The sequence below is a fragment of the Hippoglossus stenolepis genome, chromosome 15 (genome assembly GCF_022539355.2).
Source record: "Hippoglossus stenolepis isolate QCI-W04-F060 chromosome 15, HSTE1.2, whole genome shotgun sequence".
Lineage (NCBI taxonomy): Eukaryota > Metazoa > Chordata > Actinopteri > Pleuronectiformes > Pleuronectidae > Hippoglossus > Hippoglossus stenolepis.
In genome coordinates, this window is record NC_061497.1 from 19,222,388 (window position 1) to 19,244,561 (window position 22,174).

General features: G+C 43.2%; 2 protein-coding genes across 4 annotated transcripts; both read left to right on the forward strand.

Annotated features, from left to right (window-relative positions):
• Positions 1–266: 266 nt before the first annotated feature.
• LOC118122619 (clathrin interactor 1) lies at positions 267–9,553 on the forward strand. Its single transcript, XM_035179450.2, has 12 exons — positions 267–528; positions 3,287–3,391; positions 3,587–3,683; positions 4,127–4,235; positions 4,491–4,706; positions 5,376–5,544; positions 5,644–5,860; positions 5,956–6,037; positions 6,195–6,272; positions 6,628–6,944; positions 7,028–7,211; positions 7,626–9,553. Exons 1-12 carry the CDS (start codon positions 488–490, stop codon positions 7,997–7,999), a joined length of 1,989 nt encoding a protein of 662 aa, XP_035035341.1. The 5' UTR covers positions 267–487; the 3' UTR covers positions 8,000–9,553.
• An 840-nt stretch (positions 9,554–10,393) lies between these two features.
• Positions 10,394–21,621, forward strand: LOC118122350 (transcription elongation regulator 1). Of its 3 annotated transcripts, none has more exons than XM_035179027.2 (21): positions 10,394–10,502; positions 11,984–12,215; positions 12,950–13,102; positions 13,371–13,632; positions 13,725–13,955; positions 14,938–14,997; positions 16,427–16,627; positions 16,782–16,888; positions 17,200–17,288; positions 17,405–17,565; positions 17,713–17,794; positions 17,883–18,018; positions 18,288–18,377; positions 18,520–18,638; positions 18,837–18,987; positions 19,085–19,249; positions 19,386–19,568; positions 19,852–20,031; positions 20,310–20,393; positions 20,636–20,736; positions 20,873–21,621. In XM_035179027.2, exons 1-21 carry the CDS (start codon positions 10,456–10,458, stop codon positions 21,072–21,074), a joined length of 3,036 nt encoding a protein of 1,011 aa, XP_035034918.2. In that variant the 5' UTR covers positions 10,394–10,455; the 3' UTR covers positions 21,075–21,621. The 3 variants fall into 3 exon arrangements, with proteins under 3 accessions (XP_035034918.2, XP_035034920.2, XP_035034919.2); XM_035179028.2 differs by lacking the exon at positions 10,394–10,502 and adding an exon at positions 11,281–11,393; XM_035179029.2 differs by lacking the exon at positions 14,938–14,997.
• Positions 21,622–22,174: the final 553 nt, after the last annotated feature.

The following is a 22,174-nucleotide window of genomic DNA, read 5'->3' on the forward strand; positions in this document are numbered from 1 at the left end:
AACCTTGTAGCTACGGAAGCTTATTGCGTGGAAACGTGTTTCTCGTGAAAACACAAAACGATCTCTTTAATTCAGAGAAACGAATTTTCTTTACGTAAAAGCAGTTTTCGCTTCCTTGTGTGACAGGTGTATTTAAATGATTTTATCAAAATAATTATTTTTCTTTTTGTTTAATTTCAATCTCACATGTTCGTGTTTATTTATTTTTTTCTTCCAATTTGCTTCGAGCGCTCGATTCAGTCTCGCGAGGGCACGCGCGGACGCTTCCGTGACGTCGACGGAGACCTACGTTTCCGTAGCAACTGGGGCCGGTTCGTTACCCGCAGCGGCCGTTCAACAACCGGAGCTCACCGGGCTGAGGAGCAGCGGCCAGCGGGGGGGGGGACTGTCGTCGGTAACCGGATACCACCGCTGCCGTGCAGGGCGTAGAGACGCGCGGGGGGGGCGACGCAGCACCGAGGCGGCGAGTCCGCGGTCCCGTGCGGAGATGCTGAATATGTGGAAAGTCAGGGAGCTGGTGGACAAAGCGTGAGTACCCGGAGCAGGTGGCGCTGCTCGCCCGCACTCACCCGCACTCGCCCGCTCGCAGGCTGCTAAGCTAACCGGTGTGCGCCGACCGGAGACCGGGCAACATCAGCATCTTCACCCGCCGAGCGGAGAGGGATGCGGGCCGTGACGTCACGGACCTAGCCCTCAGCTGTTAGCCCTGACTAGCCGGCTAGCTGCCAACCTTCAACCTTGGAGCATAAATAGAAATTTGTTTTTGTTTTTTTTATTTTATTGTGGCATCTTCTCTCGTGTCCTTCCTTCACCCTGGGTCACTCGGCAGAATAACACTGCGATACGATAACCGGGGAATGAATATGTGTCCGACCCGGAGCGAGAGCGAACCCGGCTAGCTAATTCCGCTAAGCTAGCTAAGCCCAGCGCGGCTGTGTCATCAGTGAACTGGTCCCGTTAGCACTGATGCTGCAGCCGGATCACGCCCTGTCCCGCCCCGGTGATGCCCGCTATCTTCACCGAGCCTCCACCGACTTTACACCCAGACCAGGAGGCGCAACTATACTGGTTGCTAAATTTTTTAAGTGGCTTGATAATTGCCCGTTCCCTGCTGATAAGCTGCCAAACACATCTCCCAGTTGGAGCCACACCGGTCCGACGAGGCCCCCATGGTCCCAGACACATAACAAAGCTCGTCTGGGACCAAACACATTGTTGTGTAGTCTCTAATCCTTCCTCCGTGGTTTGTCTCTGCAGAGATGCTCCTCCGGGTTGTAGATCTGTGTGATAACTATTGCTGCAGGTAGTTCACAATCTAATACAAAACACCTGAATCCTCAAAGTGCTCAGAGCAGTGTCCAGGTGTTATAGTAAGAGTTTTACTGTTGTGTCCATTTTACCATCATTCACTCACAGGAAGTGACGACAACATTAAAAACACAGCAAACAGGACTGAAATGTTGAAATAATGAGTTTGACCAGAGTAAATGTCATTCTGACAGAAGTGTATGGAGTTGCCTGGTATTTGTTGAGTGTAGTTTTTACGTGTGAATTCCACATTTGGAGGATTTGTAATTGTGTGTAGTTCTTCTGATGATATTGTTGTTCAGCGTGACTCCTGACTCCTCAGCTCAGACCAGGGGTGGGAGTCACATGTTAACTCGCGATAGGATGCACGATACATGGCCCACAATAACGGTAATTATCAAGATACAGGGATTCTCTGATTGTCGATATATTGCAAGACAATCATATAACAATCCGTCAATATTTGTCCAATGGAATAAGATTACAAAATGCCCCTGAAGAGATAGAGATAGAGTGCAGGACAGAGTTTGACACGTCCGGTCGACGATATATTGTTACATCAATAACTAGAGGATCATGTGAGGATTTACATCATTTCTGGATTGTGTCAATAGAACAAAACAGCCGATCCGTATTTAAGAGATAAGGTAGGAAGCATTGAAGCTCCTTTCCTTATCAATTTGAAAATGCAAACAGCTCTTATTATGGCGGTCACTGAAATACTTCATTTCACTCAGTTAGGAACCTTTCTAAGCAAAATAGAGTATTCGAACACACTTGAGTTGTAGTTAATTAACTGGCACCTGAGTGTACATTGTCAACAAAGCCAAAGTTTTCCCCAAAGTCTTATTTGAAATGTCATCACATCGTTTTCTTTTCACATTTTCTGTATGAACAGAGGGATCGTCATAACGTCAGTCAAAGCAAGAATGATCAGATGAAAATATTTTTTGACCGTCTGCTCACAATTTGAGACGCTGCATTCTACGATTGGCTTGAAGTAAAGAGACCAAAGATAGGAAATAAACAAGAAGAGAAAACATGAAGTAGCAGTAGAAGTAATAATATTAGAATTAGTAGTTGAGGGATTGTTAGAGGCCAGCTCCCATCAGCTGTTTGTTGTGCCTGGTCGGCCATGATGAAAATACTGTATTATTGATCTGCCGCCTCAGAGTTGGCAGTGGCAGCTTTGCTTTTCATGCAGATTATGAGCTACACTATTATAGAGCCCTCGCTGTCTGTCTGTCTTATGTACTGACAATAACTGAGTCTAAGGCATCAGTTAACTACTTTTACCTAGGAGGGTGGCAGAGCTCGGAGAAAGAGACAGAGGTAGGAAAAGAAAGCAGCTACTTGGGTGTTAAGACGAAACAATAAAAAGCGAGCAGCAGAAGATTGGAGAAGGAAATTTAAAAAGGAAAAGGACAATTAAAGAAGGAAGATGACGTATGTAGTAGTCACAAGAGAGGTTTGTTTAAAGTTGCAGTGCTTTGGCTGTACTTTTTGCAGGCAGTCTGTAGAACAAGCCATGCCCATATAGGGATGCAACACACACACACACACACCGGAAAACCAAACACAGGAGCAGGTGAGGCAACAAAAGCAACAAGGACAGGAAGCAGACACAGCATATGGCTCCTCTGCACACACTCATCTCATGAGGCGATAAACCGTCTCATCCTCCGTTGTGCCCTAACCAGCTGAACATATTACTCACACTGTATACTTGTGTGTCTGTGCTCTCAAGTGCACTGGTCAGTACACAGCCTTTGAGTAAACTGTCATTCATTATTCAGTGAGCTGAGATTCTCTTTTTCATCAGCGCAGCATTTATTTTCTCTACCTCGATTACTCAACCCTTGATTATAGCCATTTGTTCTGATTAGCCTGTGTTTGTATAGCATGTGTGTTTTGTATAAGCTATGGAATATTGATGGTACTTCTAATTAATGAAGAAAACACATGTTTGTGTCAACAGCACCAATGTGGTGATGAACTACTCAGAGATCGAGTCCAAGGTGAGAGAGGCCACCAATGACGACCCCTGGGGACCCTCTGGACAACTGATGGGAGAAATAGCCAAGTATGTGCAACACACACATTACAGTCACTGCGTGTGCATGTAAACGCATCCATGTTATCTCTAAGGCAGCCGGGAGACACACGTTCAACTAAAGGTGGTTCTCAACAGGCTGTTTCTCTTGGCCACATTCTGCTTTGGTTTACCTGCGTGGGTTTTACCTGCATAACATATATATTTGTTTGGTTGTGTGTGTAGGTCCACCTTCATGTATGAGCAATTCCCAGAGGTGATGAACATGCTGTGGACCAGGATGCTGAAGGACAACAAGAAGAACTGGAGACGAGTGTACAAGGTGTGGTTATATTCTGGTTGGCAGTTTTATTGTTCCTTCCACTTATATACCAAGATATGATACGTGAATTCTGTATTTGTGTAGTGCAAATATGAGAGCAGTGCTTCTCAACTACTTTCTCGTGTCCAACCTGCATAGCGACTTATAAATTATAGAATTATGAGTGATACAAAAGCTGAGGAAGAGTGAGTTTGGATTTTTAGGAAGCAATTAGGCTGAGTTAAGGAGAGGAGACGTGACTTGAGGAAGGGAAACTGCTGGGAGAAGAAATAAATTCACTTAAACAGTTGAGTAAAGTAGAACTGACTTTAATTATATTGTTGGCGAACATTTTTTCTCGATGAGCAATGCTTAGTTCATCCCCTCGTCATTTCTGTACCTCTCTTTTTATGTCCTCACTCCATCTCCTGCCGTCTCTCTGTATCTCTGTGTCTCTCTCCCAGGCCTTACTGCTGCTGGCCTATCTGATCAGGAACGGGTCTGAAAGAGTCGTCACCAGTGCCAGAGAACACATTTACGACCTGCGATCTCTAGAAAACTACAACTTGATTGGTGACTTTTTCCTCTTTCTCTTTCTGTTTATTTTGTATAAATTTGAGATATGTTTTTAGCTGTAAGTGCCAGGACCAACACAGAGATTTGTATATCTGGACGTGCGTCTCAAAAATAGAAATGGTTCATTGTCCAGTAAAATTCCATACTAGTCTGTCCATTTGATTTGAAGTAAAACCCTGATGGTGGTCTGACAGGAAAGGTCAGGACAAACCCCAAAATAACAACTGAATGTGTGCTTGTGTCTGTTTGCAGATGAGAATGGTAAGGATCAGGGCATCAATGTGCGTCAGAAGGTGAAGGAGATGGTGGAGTTCATCCAGGACGATGACAGATTGAGAGAGGAGAGGAAGAAAGCCAAGAAGAATAAAGATAAATACATTGGAGTCTCGTCTGACAGTATGGGAGGAGGTGGAGGAGGTGGAGGAGGTGGAGGAGGAGGAGGAGGAGGAGGAGGAAGCTTAAAGAATTGTACGTAACTTACCTACTTATCTTCTATGACAGCTTCAGTCAAGTGTGGATTGATGTGATAATAATACTTCCCTTATGCAAAGCAATGGAAATTACAGTTCATTGGAGGAAGGAAACTGTGGGAATCAATCATGTGTCTTTCTGCTTAGGTTTAAAATGAATGGTTGAAATTGTCCAGTATTTTTTTAATCATCAAAACAGTAATTGATCAAAATGATAACAAATTGTTTATTGCCAACCCTGAGTAACATTGAAGTTTCTGGATCAACACAGAAATCTTCACATTTGCTTTATATATTGATAAGAAGATATTATGAAATGATGAAAACATTCATGGATTCATCAATAAACAGAAAATTAATTGATTAAGTAATTCATCGAAATCAATGAATCTTGATCCAACTTCTACAATATCAGGATTTGCTATTTTTTATATCACTGTCAATTGGATATCTTTTGTTTTTTCTCTGTTAATCAAACCAAACAACAAGATATTTTATTTTATTGACCAAACAATGAATCGAGAAAATATTACAATTATTATTTGCAGCAGAATATTTCGAGATAGTCAATAGTTACACAGATTCAGGAGGTTTATACCAGTAATATGATGGACTGCTCATGACCTTGGATGCCTCTCACTGCACTTTCCTGTCTCCTTCAATCCAGCTAATGAGATGGATCGGAGTAAGTGGGACGAGGACTGGGACAAGAGCAGAGGAGCTTTCCCCTTCAGCGAGAAGCTCGGAGAGATCAGTGACAAGATAGGCAGCACCATCGACGACACAATCAACAAGTTCAGGAAGAAGGAACGAGACGACTCACCCGACAGAATCAGGTAAACGTACAGAATGGCAGTCATGTGTGGTAAAACCTCTGTCTTGGATTATCACAGAGATCACAAACACACAATAACCCAATATTCTGGTTGCCATAGTGACAACGAGGAGGACCGAGCATCTAGAAACGGCAGGCAGGAAACCCTAGAGTTCAAAGATGAGGAGGAGACCGTCACAACGAAGAGTATCCAGATCACACAAGCAACAGAAACCACAACCACCACCACACGGAAACGCAGCGGAGCGTCGGGCAGCAAGACTCTGGATCTCGGTGCCGCAGCTCACTACACTGGGGACAAGAGCCCAGAGGAAAAGGTGCTCAACACAAAAATGCTCACACTTCCCCAAAAGTGAGACACATTTTCAATCGCACATGAATAACTGCCTTGTCTCTGTACTTCTCTTGTTAGTCATCAGTCAGGCAGTCATCCAGTAGCGGCCTCGCTGACCTGTTGGTGATCGACCCTTCATCCAATCAGAGCAATACAACAGGTAGGGACAAACTGTCACAAAGTTGAGGAAGAAACAAAGTCCATGAAGATGATTTTAAGACCTGGATGTGTGTTGTGTGAGATGTCAATCTTTGTTGGACAAAATGGTTCTTAGACTTTTGCTTTTTGTATGAATCCAATTGTGTTCATCCATCCAGGTGGTAGCTCAGACCTCATCGCTGGTTTTGCTGATTTCTCCTCTCCAGCAGCCTCTGCCAGCCTCCCAACCGCCTCGGGTAAACTCCTTCTTCCCTCTGTGATCTTTGGCTGCTTTCACAATAAATGTTTCAGAAAAAAAAGAGGAGTAAACATGAAGTTAGTTGGACAAACGAGTAACGAATGAACGGGCCAGTTTTGGTGGTTGTCATCCATACAAGTGTAGGAGTAGGATCCATACAAGAAAGGAAAACCCTATGCCCTCATACCAAACAGTTGAGGTGTGAACTATCTTAAATCCTGAAGTGTACTCTCTAAGAACAGGGTTAGATGTAGTCCACCATCACAAAAAGCTGCATTGTATATAGTTTTTTAGAGTGCATTATAGTTGTAGTCCAAATCCAATTAAACATGTCACAACTCTCTTGTGGCCAGCTGCTGTATCATCCAATGGAAATGGAGAATTTGGAGACTGGAGCACCTTCTCAGCCAAACCACCAGCGAGCTCTGCTTCCTCCCAGCCTGTCACCGACCTGTTTGGCAGCGTCCAGTCGCCCACTGCCCCAGCGGCTAATCCCGCCTCCGGCCCACCTTCTGCTGAGCTGTTTGACCTGATGGGCGGAGTTAACCATCAACTAAACAATCCACACACAACACTGAGCGCATCTCAGAGCTTGACTTTCTCTCTGGGAGGAGCGACACCAGGAGCATCTGTTGCTATGGCCGCCGTGCCCCTTTCTCGCTCTCAACAGGTTAGTGTGGTACACATCACATTATTACCATTATTTAACTATATGTATTTAGCAAAGGGTAAAATGTTTGTCATTTCTTTCAGAGCTTGGGAGGCATCACATCTCAGCAGCCCATAGGACTACAGCAGAAGGTTGGCGTCGGAGGTCAGGGATCATTAGGGTCGACATGGTCTGACCCCTCCGTCAATATCAGCCTGGACTTCCTATCCGCAGGCCTCAACCCCACCAAGACACCGCCCACACTCAACAACATCATCCAGCAACAAGGTATCACGTTTCCCTGGAATTCATTTACTGTGTGCAGATATACAAAAGAAAACAAACTCATTACACAACGTATCTGCAGACAAAAAGATCAAAAATATTTCTAAAGTCTTGAATTTCCGGCAATAACACGAGTTATAAAAATAATTTGAATGTGATTTTAGCAAAACTGTGGGAAATGTCTACTCCTTCCTCTGATCTTTTGTAAAATTCTCATGTGAAACTAATATTGCTGCTCACCCAGGTCCAGGTCATATTTAATGAATAATTCGTGATATTAGATATTATTACAACATTTTAACTCAGGGATTTGAATTAATTAATTCAGAGGGATTAAGTGGGTCATGACAAAAATGACCAAACTGTTCCACGGCTTCATAACCCAAGTGTCCAATTCATCCCTGTTCATGTCTGCAGGTGTGCCCCCCGTCAACCTGTTGGCCCAGAACTTTGGAGGACTGAACCTGAGCTCCCCGCCCCACGTGACACCCATCAGACCACCTGCCAATCCCATGATGGCAGGCGGTGCCATGACGATGGGCATGCCTGCATCAATGGCAACTGGCATGCCACCTTCAATGACCACGGGTACCATGGGGATGGGCGGAATTCCTGCAAACCAAGGCATGATGGGAATGAACATGAGCATGAATATGGGCATGACCACTCCGGTGATGATGGGTGGCGTGGGAGTGCCAGGAGTCGGTATGGGCCTCTCACACTCCGTCAGCCCAGCTGTGGTCCCACCCAAACAAGATGCCTTCGCTAACTTTGGCAATTTTGGCAAATGAAGGAGTGCGAATGTGTGTGAGTGTGAATGTGCATGTCTGACAGTGTGAGAGTGTGAACCACGGACAGGCCGCTGTACTTGAAGACAACCTTGCATGTTTCTCTCTCTGCTTCTGCTCTTTTCGGCGAGGTGAAACCAGTGATCGTTCGCTATCCCAGTCTGATGACGCAATCTTTGAAGCAGGGGAGAGCGCCCCCTGGTGACACTCGCCCCCTGGTACTTTTCCCTGAAGAGCAGGGAAGTTGTTGACTCCACAATCCTCACCCGTTTTATAATATGAACAGCAGTGTCATTACAAAACATCACGACAGAACGTTTCTCTCTGTAACTGCACTGAGAATTCAATCAGTATGGTCAACTCCGGTTAAAATGGCATCGCTGCCTTGATTCTGCATTGTAGCCCAAGACATCACTTTCAACATGATTTCAACCTAATTTAATCACAAATTTTACTTTCTCTCACTCCTTGTGTAAACAGCATAACAGTTACAGTGTCTGGAGTTCACAGAATCCATACTCTGGTGCTGCAGCAGAACGCGGGATGGGTGTATGCAGTGAGATAATGAATTACATCCCTTTTCTCTCTGTCTGTCTGTCTCCCCTCCCATCCTTTTATCAGGCTCGTAGCAGTTCACAGTGGATGGATGTACAGTAGGAGGAGATTTGTTGATGTGTAAACGACACCGTGAGTGAAGCCTTGAATTGCTCAGAGATATAACAGGGTTACTGTTAAAAGTGAAGCTTGTCCTGTACTTTCCATTTTGGATGCCTCGGCCATATTAATGTCCAATGAAGCATCAGTCAGTATTTTAAGTACAATTAACTAATACTTCCACTCAACACTTTTGCATACAGACACTGTTTATGGACCGAGGTGCAGAAAAACGTCTTAAATAATGAGTATTTTCTGGCCTGCTGTGGGAAAGGAGGGTCATCATCTGCGAGAGTGAACATCATCGTGTAATTATTTAAACGTCTTTCATGTTGAAGGCAGTGGTACACAGCAGTTTTTGGGACACCTCAGCAATGTACCATTACTTAGTATTTTTTACCACTAAAGATTTTTCATCTTGCAGCTCATTCTTTTGGTCTCTTGCATATCTAGGCCTCACAAACGATGTACTAAACTCATTAGTTTTTAATAAATGGTTTCTACAGCTATAGCTGAGATCGATCTAAGGGGTTTTGGGATCCTGGGTGAAGCAAATGTGTGAGAAATGAGTGTGTGTGGGTGTGTGTGTGTGACTTTGTGTATGGATTTAGTTTTCTCTGTTTGATGTGCAAACACGACTAAGCGGAGCCTCTTGTCATTTTCTTAGGCACTGCACTCCGAATGACCAAATCTTTATTTTGTTACTCTCAGAAGGAATAATTGCATAGCTGTTAGTTTAATATTTTATTAGTTTACTTGTAAGGTTATGTTCATATTGGAGAACTAATAATATTATTTAGACATGTTTTTTTTTCTTCTTTTTTTGGTACAGCTCATTTCATTTGATTGTACTCTATATTTTCTGTACATCATTCAACATTAAATTAAATTATAAAAAATGAAGGTTCAGTTTCCTCCTTTCTCCAGTTTCTAGGTTAGTTTGTCTTCATGTTCGTACTGATTTTTACGTTGGGTCCTGAACTGGGTTGTAGTAGCTGTCATTGTAAACAGGGAGATCACATCATCTGTATTTCTTCTGGGATTAACAACCTCAGCAGAGTTTATATAAATGTTTTTGTTTCATTTTAACCAATTAACTGTTATTTCATCACTACTGACACTGTATTTATACTTATTAATAATCATATGAAATCAGTATTCGATATTTGCTAATTGACCCATTATTTAATCATGGAGACTTCATACAAATAAAACGAACGTTTTAGAAAATGATTATATACATTTTTGCAGAATAACATTCATCTGAATAAATTGTTTTTTAAAGAAGGTACAATGTGGCAGATGTAGGATAAATCTCTCTGATTGGTTAAAAGACAACTTCCCTGAACATGATCCATAATTTGATCACATGAGAGTTTATCCTAAAAGTAACTTCTACACTTTACTGTAAGTGGGAAGAACCAGAAATCGGGGGAGTATACAGTTGTCAGATAAATGTAGTGCTAGTATATTTCCCTTTGAAATGCTGAGGAGTTAAAGTGTGTGTGTATATATATATATTATATTTAAGATACTGAGTCTTCAGACACATACACACATGTTTGTACAGCTTCTTAGTGAGGACACTGATTGCCTTGACCCTATTTCTAAACACACACACACACACACACACACACTCCTGAACAAAGACATCGTGACAAAACGGAAACAAGCGGACAATCAACGTCCAATCAGATCACACACAGCTCGGACTGCGCCACGATCGACAGCGGCGTGTAGCCAATGGGAAACGGAGAGATCACTAAGGGGCGTTTCCAGGAAGAGAGTGGTAACATTTTCCTGTAATGGCGGACCAGGCAGAGAGCGAGACCATCGGATTCAGCGACAACAGGTCAGTTAAAACCACATGAAGGGTTTAAACCAGTGAAGACTCAGTGGGAAATTGAGCACAAACTGAGTTTCAATACCAAGTTGTTTTCTAGGTTGATAGCTTGTGATAACCGGTGTTTTCACTAGTGAATGGAGCCACGCTAGCTAACTAGCATGCGGCTAACTAGCCTGTGTTTCCAATCGGCTCGCCGCTGCTGTACACTCGTGGCACGCGGTAAATACCGACACCGCGGTCAAACACCGACTCACACGTCCCTGCTGCACCGGGATGCTTCCCTCACAGAGCCCCGGTGCTCCTGTCCAACACGGCCCCCTCCCCGAGTGTGCATTCTGGGCTTATTTGCAAGTGCACAATAGCATGCTAGCTAAGCTACGCTACAGTCATTAGTAAGCAGAGGCGCACAACTGTGTTTTGAATGGACCGTCTGTCTGGTAGCCTCGTTAGTGACACATTCACCCACTGAGCGTTTTTTTTTTTTTTAGCTTTGGATCATAATAAACGTTGCACGCACGAGCAACAGGAATCCACCCTGAAGGATTCGGCGTTTAAACGGGTCGACTGATGCACATCACGACGCTAAGTGATGTCCGGCCCGGCTGGTTGCATCTTCCAGCACGTATTTCTGCAGCTCGCATCCAGCCACTGTGCTCAAGTTTCAGGCATGTTAGCTCAGATGTGAGTGTCCGTTCAAATCCCCCCCCCGCCCCAAGTTCAGTCTGCAGCATGTGGAGTCAACGACCCCGGACTCACAAAGACCTGTCTTCATTCACAAGGAAAACAAGGAGTGTTGACGCAGGTGTTGTGGCCTCAACATCCAACAGCATCAAGCGAGAGAAGACACTGAGATAAACTGTCAAGTTCTCCAAGAGGCTTGAACTGACCCGCCTGCAGGTTACATTCAAAACTGAGCTCTGAGACTGTTTCGAGTTTGTTTTTACATTGCTGCACATTGTAATAATTCTCTTACAATAGTGCACACAGTACTGCTATTAAATATCATCACAAAACACTAATACTAATTGGTTTTGCACGGACAATGGTGATTTAACTGTCCTTAATTGATTTAAATTGAGTGTGACCGGCAGAAACATGTTTTCGTGAAGGAGGAGATTTGTTTTGCTTTGTGATTAAGTAATTCCCAAGATGGATATCCTCCAGACATACCTTTCAAGTTCTTGAGAATGGCAGCTGGCAGTGAAGCCTCCTGTGTGATTTCATTTTTGTGCACTCTGATGTTATGACCAACAAAGTGACAATTTGAATTAACCATAAACAAAGTGATATTCAGGAAACAATCATGTTGTTTATACAATACCTGTATTTCCCTTTTAATGTTGCCCCTGCTTACCTGTAGTAAACATTAGGATCACATATAATCCGGTGGGACGTTTCAATAGCTTGTTGGGATTTACCAAAGTGGCGATATCTGAGGGTTTTTGTTAGTTCTACTCATTTAACTCATTGTGGCCTTGTTGTGATAGAATGGCGCAGCAGGCGGTGCGGTTCCGCGGCCCTGCCCCAGCACCTGCGCCTGTCCAGACCCCAGTGTTACGGGGCCCACCACCACTCCTTAGGCCACCACCTCCTCCTTTTGGCATGATGAGGGGACCGCCGCCACGACCCCCGTACGCACGTCCACCCTTTGACCCCAACATGCCACCCATCCCACCACCAGGAAGCATGCCGCCACCTATCGGACCTCCTCACTTACAGGTGACTGTTTCCCACTCTTATACAAACATGCATGTTTTATTTCATGATAGTGAGGGGCTGAACTGTTTTATGTTTGACTGCAGTGATGCTCTACACAGCATTTACAAAGAGATGGAAAGAGACTAAAAGTGACCTGTTGAAGTACTAATCATCTGTTCATCCATAGTTTAAAATGACAATGTATGATCTGTGTCAGCCCCTTTGTGACAAAGTAAAAAAAAAAAGAATCATAAGATAAGTCAGTTCAACTCACAATAATATTATGTCTGTATCATAATTCAGTTTTGAGTTTTGGTCAGTTGATGGTTGGGTTCTGAGTTGTTGAGTTATGAATCCCCAGTGTTTGTGAACCTTCAGTGGTGCAGTCATTTGCTGGGCAGAGTGTAGACCACAAAGCAAGCTCATAATTCTTGCATGAATATCAGCCGTGTTTGATCTTAGAACAATACACACAGAATCAAGGAGGGCCATGTCTAACACTGTTTTTATAATCTCCTTGACCTCTACCATCTTCCTTATTGATTTTAGTTGCAGTGTGTTTCCTTCTTGAATGATATACTAGTGATTGAGCAGATTTAAATAAACACAGGCTGCTGGGTAAATTAGCAATGACTCATCTTACTGGCCCTTTTTCTTGTACCCAGTATCATCACATTTTGTTGGTGAAGGGAGGATTCTTATGTGATTATATGGATTGAAAACTAAATGCTGGGTCTCTATCTTTTTTTCTGCAGAGACCTCCATTCCTTCCCCCTCCCATTGGTAACCTACCGCCTCCCCCTGGGATGCTGTTCCCTCCCGGGATGCCTCCCGTTCCTACACCTGGAACCCCTGCGCTCAACCCTACAGAGGAGATCTGGGTAGAGAACAAGACGTCAGAGGGGAAGGTAAGCCGGGAGTCGCATGTAAACACACAGCAGGGTTGCTATGCTGGTTAATGCATTCTGGAAAAAGATGGAGAAATAATTAATGGTCTCCCAACAGTATGTTTAAAATAAAAAAAAGCCTGGGAGTCCTGTTGTAGAGAGGATTAGTTTTACAAGAGGTTTTCTGATGCAGAATCTTTAGTCCAATGTTGGAATACACATGCTCACATACACAATACAGTTTGTCACCCAGTTAAAAAGGCCTTTCTGTCTGTTGTCCTTTGCACAGGCGTATTACTATAATGCCAGGACCAGAGAGTCATCATGGAGTAAACCTGATGGTGTGAAAATCATCCAGCAGTCTGAACTCAACCCTCTTCTTGCGGGGACAGGAGCAAGTGGGGGGGGGACTGCAGCTGCCAGCTCAAGCACCGTCAACACTACAGCCAGCACGGCCGCAGCAGCATCCTCTACTCAGGCCCTGTCCACAACTTCCTCCCGCACACTCGCCTCCAGTCCAGACTCCCCCTCCCCCTCTGTGACACTTGCAGGTAATTACTTGGTATATTATCATACTCGCATCCACTCGTACATGAAAGCAAAAATTGTAATCCTCTTGTTTTTTTCTTTTTGTTTCCATAAGCCACTGTTGTAGCAGACCTCACCCCTGTTGCCACGGTGACCTCAACCGTTGGTGTGTCTCCAGTCACTGTGGTGACTGTTTCCACGGTGCCGTCACCTGTTACGGCGGTGCAGACTGTGTCACTTCTGTCTCACAGTGTGGCCCAGTCCAACACTGCCATGCCTGCCTTCCCCCCTGTCATGGTGCCACCTTTCAGGGTGCCTTTGCCGGGCATGCACATTCCTCTACCAGGTAATAACTGCTGACTCGGCAAGAGCAAGAAACTCACAGACAGTATACAAACCATTCAGGTAACATCACTGTCACTTCCTCCAATTACAAATGTTAGTTATATAATGTTGGTGATAAGTTAACCAGTTAAGATTTAATTCCTCGACTATTATTCCTCGATTACTCTGATGTTAGTCGGCCACTTATCTGTGCAAATATTTTGAGACAACTGGCATTTAGTTTTCAAACCCTGTGGAAACCCTGATTCAGCATTACAGGCATATTTATGATGACAACAATAAATGAGGATAGCTAGTGGATGTCAGTTCTCACTGTTATTGGAACACCACAGGATTATTTTGGTGGCAACAGGAACTCGCTTATACATGTAAATAACATGAATGTCTCTCAAAGTAATTCATACTAGACACCGACAGGTTGTGAGATCAGTAGGTTACATACAGATGTAAGTTAATGTAAATGCTCCTGTTGGTCCTACATGTTGTCCTCTTCTCCGTAAAATGTCTTATTACTTTTTTCTCTCTGTCCTTCATTTTAAGGGAAAAGCTCATTTGGGGAGATCATTTTTTATCAGTTTATTGTGTCTCTGTGGATTAAGTGTGTGTGAAGTGGCATAATTACAGTTAGACAGGGGTAGGTCTAAATTAGGGATTTTGTTAAATCTTATAAATATCAGATTGAGAACTTCTGGATTGACTTTGAGATGTGTGTTGTACCAACCAAATGATTCACTCTTTTAAATATGCTTTTTAAAAAATCAAAATGTAGATATAACGGTCTCCAAATAGACATTACTCTTCTATTGTAAACACAATGTACTCTGGGCTTTCAAAGTTAAAAAACGTCCAGAGTCTATCTAATATCTGGGTGTGTTTTTCTGCGTTTGTCTGCGTAGGAACCAAAACTTTAACACACCGTGGTAGCTGATGTCTAGTGTCCTGCTGTGTTCAACCAGATCCTTGCTTGTCCATTGTTCTTTCAGGTGTAGCAATGATGCAGATAGTAGGTGCACCCTGTGTAAAGGCAGGCCCCGGCGCCAACGGTAAACACCCCACCGCTCGCCTCTCAGACCCACAGTAGATGGCATGGTAGTGAATGATGTCTACATGAGTCATATGCTATATTTTGGACTGTGGTGAATGCTGTGAACATGATCCATTCAGTGTACAGTGGTGAAACCTCTCCTATTTATTAGCTTGATACTGACTCTACTCACAGACTTCACATCTCTGGATTAAATGTGTCATGCAAACCATTTCATCATCAGCATATTTTAGGGTGTAGCACTGGACAATGTGCTAAAGTCTCGTTTCCAGCGTTTCCTTTTTTAGATTAACCCATCAAGAACATTTTAATGTTTTTTTTTTTTAAGACCAGGTGCGTCTTTTGCGTGCTTCTACCATTTAGATCCACACGTCACATTCATGATGTCATTGTTCTCAAGACATCACTGATGAAATACCTCAGGATTAGCTGAAATACTTATTGGAAAGTATTATGGGAAATGTAGTTTATTTGTTTCTTTGCCTGCCAAAGGGTTTTAAGTAGTGTTTCAGACAATGACTTTGATGTTCTTAGCGACAGGAGCGATGTTGAAGCCGATTGTAGAAGAGTTTTGTTTAGCTGACCAACGCTCTGTCGGTAAGAGACACGTTTGAGGAGGAAGAACACGGTGATCTCTGCTTGTTTGCGTTGTTAGTTTTTAGCGATGATTTACAATGAAAGACACATATTCAAGCTATCAAATGTTCTTATTTCATGTCTCTAACTACATCAGCGAATGAGACAAGGAAGTTTTATTTAAACATTGGTAATTCTGTCAGCTCTCCAGAGAACCCTCAGATTTTACCTGGTTGTTTTCAAGCAACACTTTGCTTTTAGTCTGTGTTTTTATAAATGGAGCCTTTGGTCTTAATGGGATAAACTGAAAATGCATGTTGTCCTCGGGAACTGGTCGGCTCTTGTTTTGCTTTGTTTACTCCGACTGGTAAATGAGAGTTCACTTGAAAATCAGCGGCTAAATCGTTAGGTTGGGCCAAGTCAGGATAGAACAGTCCCATTAATGCGCGCTGTTGTCGTACAGGAGTGAACCAGTTAGGACTATAAGTCGTGGTCATGTTGTTGTCCTCTTTTGTGGCATGGTTGTGTGTCTGCTGTCAGTGAGTTACGTTTAGACTTCAGCAGTTTCTTCTTTCACTCACTCATCTAATCTACTTCTCCACACAATGAGGCAGATACTTTTAAAGTGGCAGTTAATCAGTATCATGCTGCCTGTGGAGCTCACTCTCTTACCTCTGGTTGTCCTACTTCATGTAGATTACAAATGTCCAACCAGGAATATGACACGTCACAAAATTACACATAAACAAATGACTAGAGTTTAGTCCACCACAGTTACTATTGTTGTCCAGACAGAAAAGACGCCAGTTGGTTTATCATGGTCTGTCTCTCTCCTCTCTGACTGATTACAGGCATGCTTCCTGGTATGGGTCCGCCTTTAGTTTCCATGATGCACCCCCAGCTGGCTCTCTCGGCTGCCCCTGCTTCCATGGTCGGATCGTTGCACCTCCCAGAGTGGTCAGAGTACAAAACAGCTGATGGGAAAACGTACTACTATAACAACCGAACACTGGAGTCAACCTGGGAGAAACCACAGTCCCTGGTGGAGAAAGGTTGGCATTGCTGACTAGTGCACACACCCACAGATTACAGGCTTTATTTGTTGAGCTACATTATTAGTACTCTTTGTTTGTTTGTGTGTCTGTTTTGTGTATCAAGACAAGGGCAGTGGGTTCACCTTTAACCCTTTCTCTGTACTGTTTTCAGAAAGAGAAGCAGAAAAGATCAAGGAGCGTTTGGCCCAGGTGGAAGCTGAGGCAATGGAGATGGAGGATGAAGAGAACAAAAATGAAAACACTAACAATGAGAAGGAGGTATGTGAAGAGTAAAAAAACCAACTTGCTTTGATGCGATGAGCATAATTAAATCATTATCAATATTTCCACATTATTTATTTCCTTTTATAACACGTGATTTATTTTTTTAATAGCACCACATATTTTTATATTCAGCGTGTTTTATACTTTCCAGGGACATTGGTCAGATTTCATGAATTTCAATAAATCGACTTAGAACTCACGAGAGAATTATCACGTTTTCAGTGTAAAAGGAGTTCTGGTAAATTTGTATGATGCCGGCACTGTTATGTTCTATAGTTGGACTAAATTTCTCTGTTTCAATCAAGGAGCCTAAAGAAGAAGAGATGACAGAAGAGGAAAAAGCCGCCCAGAAAGCCAGGCCTGTAGCCACCAACCCTATCCCTGGCACACCATGGTATGCACGGCACAACGCAGAACATGATATCTCTACTCTCTACCGCATTCTTATTTTGTCTTCTAATCTCCCTGGCTCCTCTTGATGACTGTGTGTGTCGGATCACTTCATCTCAGGTGTGTGGTATGGACGGGTGATGATCGCGTGTTTTTCTACAACCCCACAACACGGCTGTCCATGTGGGACCGACCCGAGGAGCTGGTGGGTCGAGCTGACGTTGACAAGCACATCCAGGAGCCGCCACACAAGAGAGGCCTGGAGGACAGCAAGAAGACAGGTGTGGACAAAGACACACTCGCATGCAGTCAGTGATTATGACATTGTATAAAGCACTTGATTTTTATAATTTCTGTTCTTGGTAAACAAAAAACATTCTAAACACTGTACTGTCCTAATTATTTTATGTCTGTGTGTTCGTACACAGGAATCAATAAGGAAGAGCCAGAGTTAGCGATGGCTACTGAAGAAAATCTGGATGAGGAGCCGACCAAAGCCAAAAAGAGGAAGTAAGTTTCCCAGTACTTTGAGTACAGTAAAAAAAGGGTACTATCCCACGTACTATTCTCTAAACTCCTCGTGTCTTTGTCTTCACAGGAAGGAGGACGCGAAGGAGGCGGACTCAGAGAAGGAAGCAGCAATGGAGGCAGAACTCAGAGCTGCCAGAGAAAGAGCCATAGTGCCCCTGGAGGCCAGGATGACCCAGTTCAAAGAAATGCTGCTGGAAAGAGGGGTAACACAACTCTTATGCTGATTGATATTTTAAGGTAAAGTTTATCTGTCTTTGTCTGGAGACACACCATCACAAGACTGGGCTTTGAGACAAATGTTTCTTAATGTACCTTGTTATTTCTTGAATTGTTCTAGTTTTTTATTGTCAAGGATAAATCTTACATAATAATGTTCCTAGTTTTGTTTGTGGTCGTAGACAGTTCGTATCAGACGGTAGTGGTATATGGTCACAGCTCACTGTCTAATACCACTGTTCTTCTTCACGTGCAGGTGTCTGCATTCTCAACTTGGGACAAAGAGCTTCATAAGATTGTGTTTGACCCACGTTACCTTCTGCTCAACCCAAAAGAAAGAAAACAGGTCCAGTCTCTTTTCCCGTCTCGTGTTTCTCTCTCTTCCCTCGTTATCACTCATTCTCATTTTCTTGTAGTATTGTCATTACCAATACGGGCCCTGCTTAAAAATACTTCATTAATAGGTTTGTGGTTCATATCCATTTTAGGTGTTTGACCAGTATGTGAAGACGCGAGCGGAGGAGGAGAGGAAGGAGAAGAAGAACAAGCTGATGCAGGCCAAAGACGAGTTCAGGAGGATGATGGAGGAGGCCAAGTTCACACCCAGGTAAACAGCCAGGCCAGAGCTTTAAGATATTTACATCTTTGGTATAAATCCTCTGATATTCCATACTGCCTGCTGATATTTAATCAGAGGTAAATAAAGCTGTTTTCTGACAGAAACGTAAAGGTGCTAAAGAGCTAATATTCCTGAGATGTTTGTATCTTCTGTTCGTTGTAAAAAGTGTTTTTTTTTTATTTGCAGAACAACATTTAGTGAATTTGCAATGAAGAATGGCCGAGACCCGCGATTTAAGACCATAGAGAAGATGAAGGACAGAGAGGCCATCTTTGTGGAATTCATCACCGCTATGAGGAAGAGGGAGAAAGAGGACTCCAAGTCCAGAGGAGAGAAGGTATAACTCACTGGCACATTAATATCTCAAGTTGAAGGTAAAATTAACTTTTGGGCCGATTTCTGATTCGTTTAAATATTTGTATGTCTGGTTTCAGGTGAAGTTAGACTTCTTCGATCTCCTGAATGAGCAGCACATAGAGGGAGGCCAGCGATGGAGCAAAATTAAAGAGAGGCTGGAGACGGACCCACGATACAAGTCTGTGGACAGCTCTGCACTCAGAGAAGAATTTTTCAAACAGTACATGGAGAAACAAGCCAAGGTGTGTTTGAAACATGAATTAGGTTTGAGGGACATTGAAATGGAGTGAGGATATAAAACTGCAATTTGCATGAGGTGGATAGAATCCTAGCTATTGTCAACATCCCCTCACAGACCATGTGTGTCACACCCCACAGAGCGTGGACGTCGACAAGGAGCGAGAGTTGGAGCGGCAGGCTCGTATCGAGGCCAGTCTCAGAGAGAGGGAGCGTGAGGTTCAGAAGGCCCGATCAGAACAGACCAAAGAGATCGACCGGGAAAGGGAGCAGCACAAGAGGGAGGAGGCCATCCAGCATTTCAAAGCTCTCATGTCGGATATGGTGAGATGCTCTGCAGATTTTTATTTTTGAATGAAATGTGCTGTATTTAAAATTTCATGAAGTCTTGATATGTCACCAGTTTGTCATTTTTCACAAGATATGAGAAAAATGGAGAATAAACAGCTGATTCTAAACTTTCAGACAAAAGTCTAGTTTATCTGCATTCAGTCCCAAAGAAAACGAGTCAGATGCATTTTGACTGCAGCAAGTAAATTTGCAGGAGCACAATTTTAACTCGTGCCTTTCAACTAGAACCACTATAATTTGGTAATTCATTCCCCAGGTTCGTTCTTCAGATGCAACGTGGTCAGACACGCGTCGTAACCTGAGGAAGGACCATCGCTGGGAGTCGGCTTCGCTGCTGGAGAGAGAGGAGAAGGAGAAGCTGTTTAATGAACATGTAGAAGCTCTGGCCAAGAAGAAGAAGGAACATTTCAGGCAGCTTCTGGATGAGACCAGCATGGTGAGGAGTAAAAACATGAAGCGAGAAAGGTGCCAAAAAACTGTCAACAGACAGAAAAGTGACCAATAATCTGTAATAAGCATTAATTTTTTTAATAATCCGATTGCTTTTTTTGTTAATGATAATTTGGTTTGGGTTATAACCAGAGTGCAATTTTTATTGGGAGATTAATGTCCATCTAAAGTGTCAATTTATATGCTTTATCCATTATTTTTAACAACCTGGGTCAAGTTGATCACTGGTTTATTTGAGTTTATTGACGGGTCTTTGTGTTGTAGATCACCTTGACAACAAGTTGGAAGGAGGTGAAGAAGGTCATCAAAGAGGATCCTCGCTGTATTAAGTTCTCCTCCAGTGACAGGGTAAGTCTTTTAATGAGAAACCTCACTGTTATTTCGTTTGTGTGTAATAATATAGACTGGTGTTCTGTACAAGTTTGACTCATAAGGGGCAAGTGTCACTTATAGGAAAAGCTTAGGGAATTATTGTTTAATACAAATGGTGTAGTGGTGTGGGTTTAGTTACTTTACTTTACACTGCACTGTATCTGAGTTTTGATGTGTGATGTTCATGAGTGATGTGAATTGTTCGTCTGTCTGTGTAGAAGAGACAGCGTGAGTTTGAAGACTACATCAAGGACAAGTACATCACGGCCAAAGCTGATTTCAGGACGCTGCTAAAGGAGACAAAGTTCATCACGTACAGGTCTGTACGCTCACTGAGGCATTAACAAAACATGTTAATAGCATTTTTTTTTCTTAAATCTTCTCTGAATCCTGCACTGAGACGATATTATTCATAGTTTGACCATCCTGCCTTCTTCCCGTCTCCCTCCCTCCAGGTCAAGGAAGCTAATCCAGGAGTCAGAGCAGCATCTGAAGGACGTGGAGAAGATCCTTCAGAACGACAAGCGTTACCTTGTTCTGGAGTGTGTCCCCGAGGAGCGCAGGAAGCTCATCATGTTCTACATTGAAGACCTAGATCGCCGCGGGCCACCACCTCCCCCCACGGCCTCCGAGCCCACCAGACGCTCTACCAAGTGACGAGTAGCTCCACCTTCTCGGCCAGTGTCCTTCTCGTCCTTACCTTCCACTCGGCCAGAGCATGACCTCCCCCCAACATCCCCCTCATCCCCGCCCTCCTGGCCCATGACTGGCCTTGCAGTGTTATTGCTGGGGGTTATGTTGCTTAGAGATGTAACAGAGAGATGAATTGTAAAGGTCTCTGTTATGTCGCCTCTTAGCCGTGAATTAGCCCTGCATTTGAAGCAACAGCAGGGAACAGAGGTTACCTGATCTCAAGGTGACCCTTGACCCCTCACCTCTGACTGACCACATTAGAGGGAGAGAGATAGTGACGAGGCTGCTGCCCAGGCAGCCAAAGAGGTGTAAGATAACAGATGTAAATGAAGATGAGCGTGCGTGGGAGTGTGTCTGTGAGTGTGTGTGTATGCATGTGTCTGAGGCGTCCTTAAGCCTTACTTCTCCACTGTGCCACTTATCAATTCAGCGGCTCAGTGTGAATGTTAGTTTCTGCTCAGTGGTTTACTCCTATATTGATGAAATAAAGGCAACTTCCACTGTTTTTCAATTTGTCGTCCTGTGGATTTCATGATTCTGTGTAAGTCTGGAACTCATCATCTGGAGAAATTAGTCAGAAACTAAACCTCTTTTCATTTAGGAGCAGATTAACCTCCAGATACCTGTTGTCACAGCAGTTAAATTATTTCACCTGACTATGAGACCAACCAATCATCTAGAGATGAAATAAGTACGTTTATAGGTCGATTTGAAGTTGGTACAAAATTATTTAACGTTTTGTTTACGGATTAATCACTGATTTCAAAAGTATTTTTTTACCATGTACTGGAAGCCGCTTCTCAAGTGTTAATATTTCTTAGTTTTCTGTGATGGTAAATAAAAGTTTGACTGCTGATTAGACAAAAAACAGTTTTATGAGTTATCTGAATATGTAAAAATGTCACTAATTTTGACACATACACTTGTAACAGTCAATTATTAAAGAAAACATGTGATCGTGACCCAGGAATTAGACCAAAACCAGATTATATTTTATCATCCCCTCCACCAGATATTTAAATGATAGATTGAAATAGACGAGTGTATATATAGATTACTATACT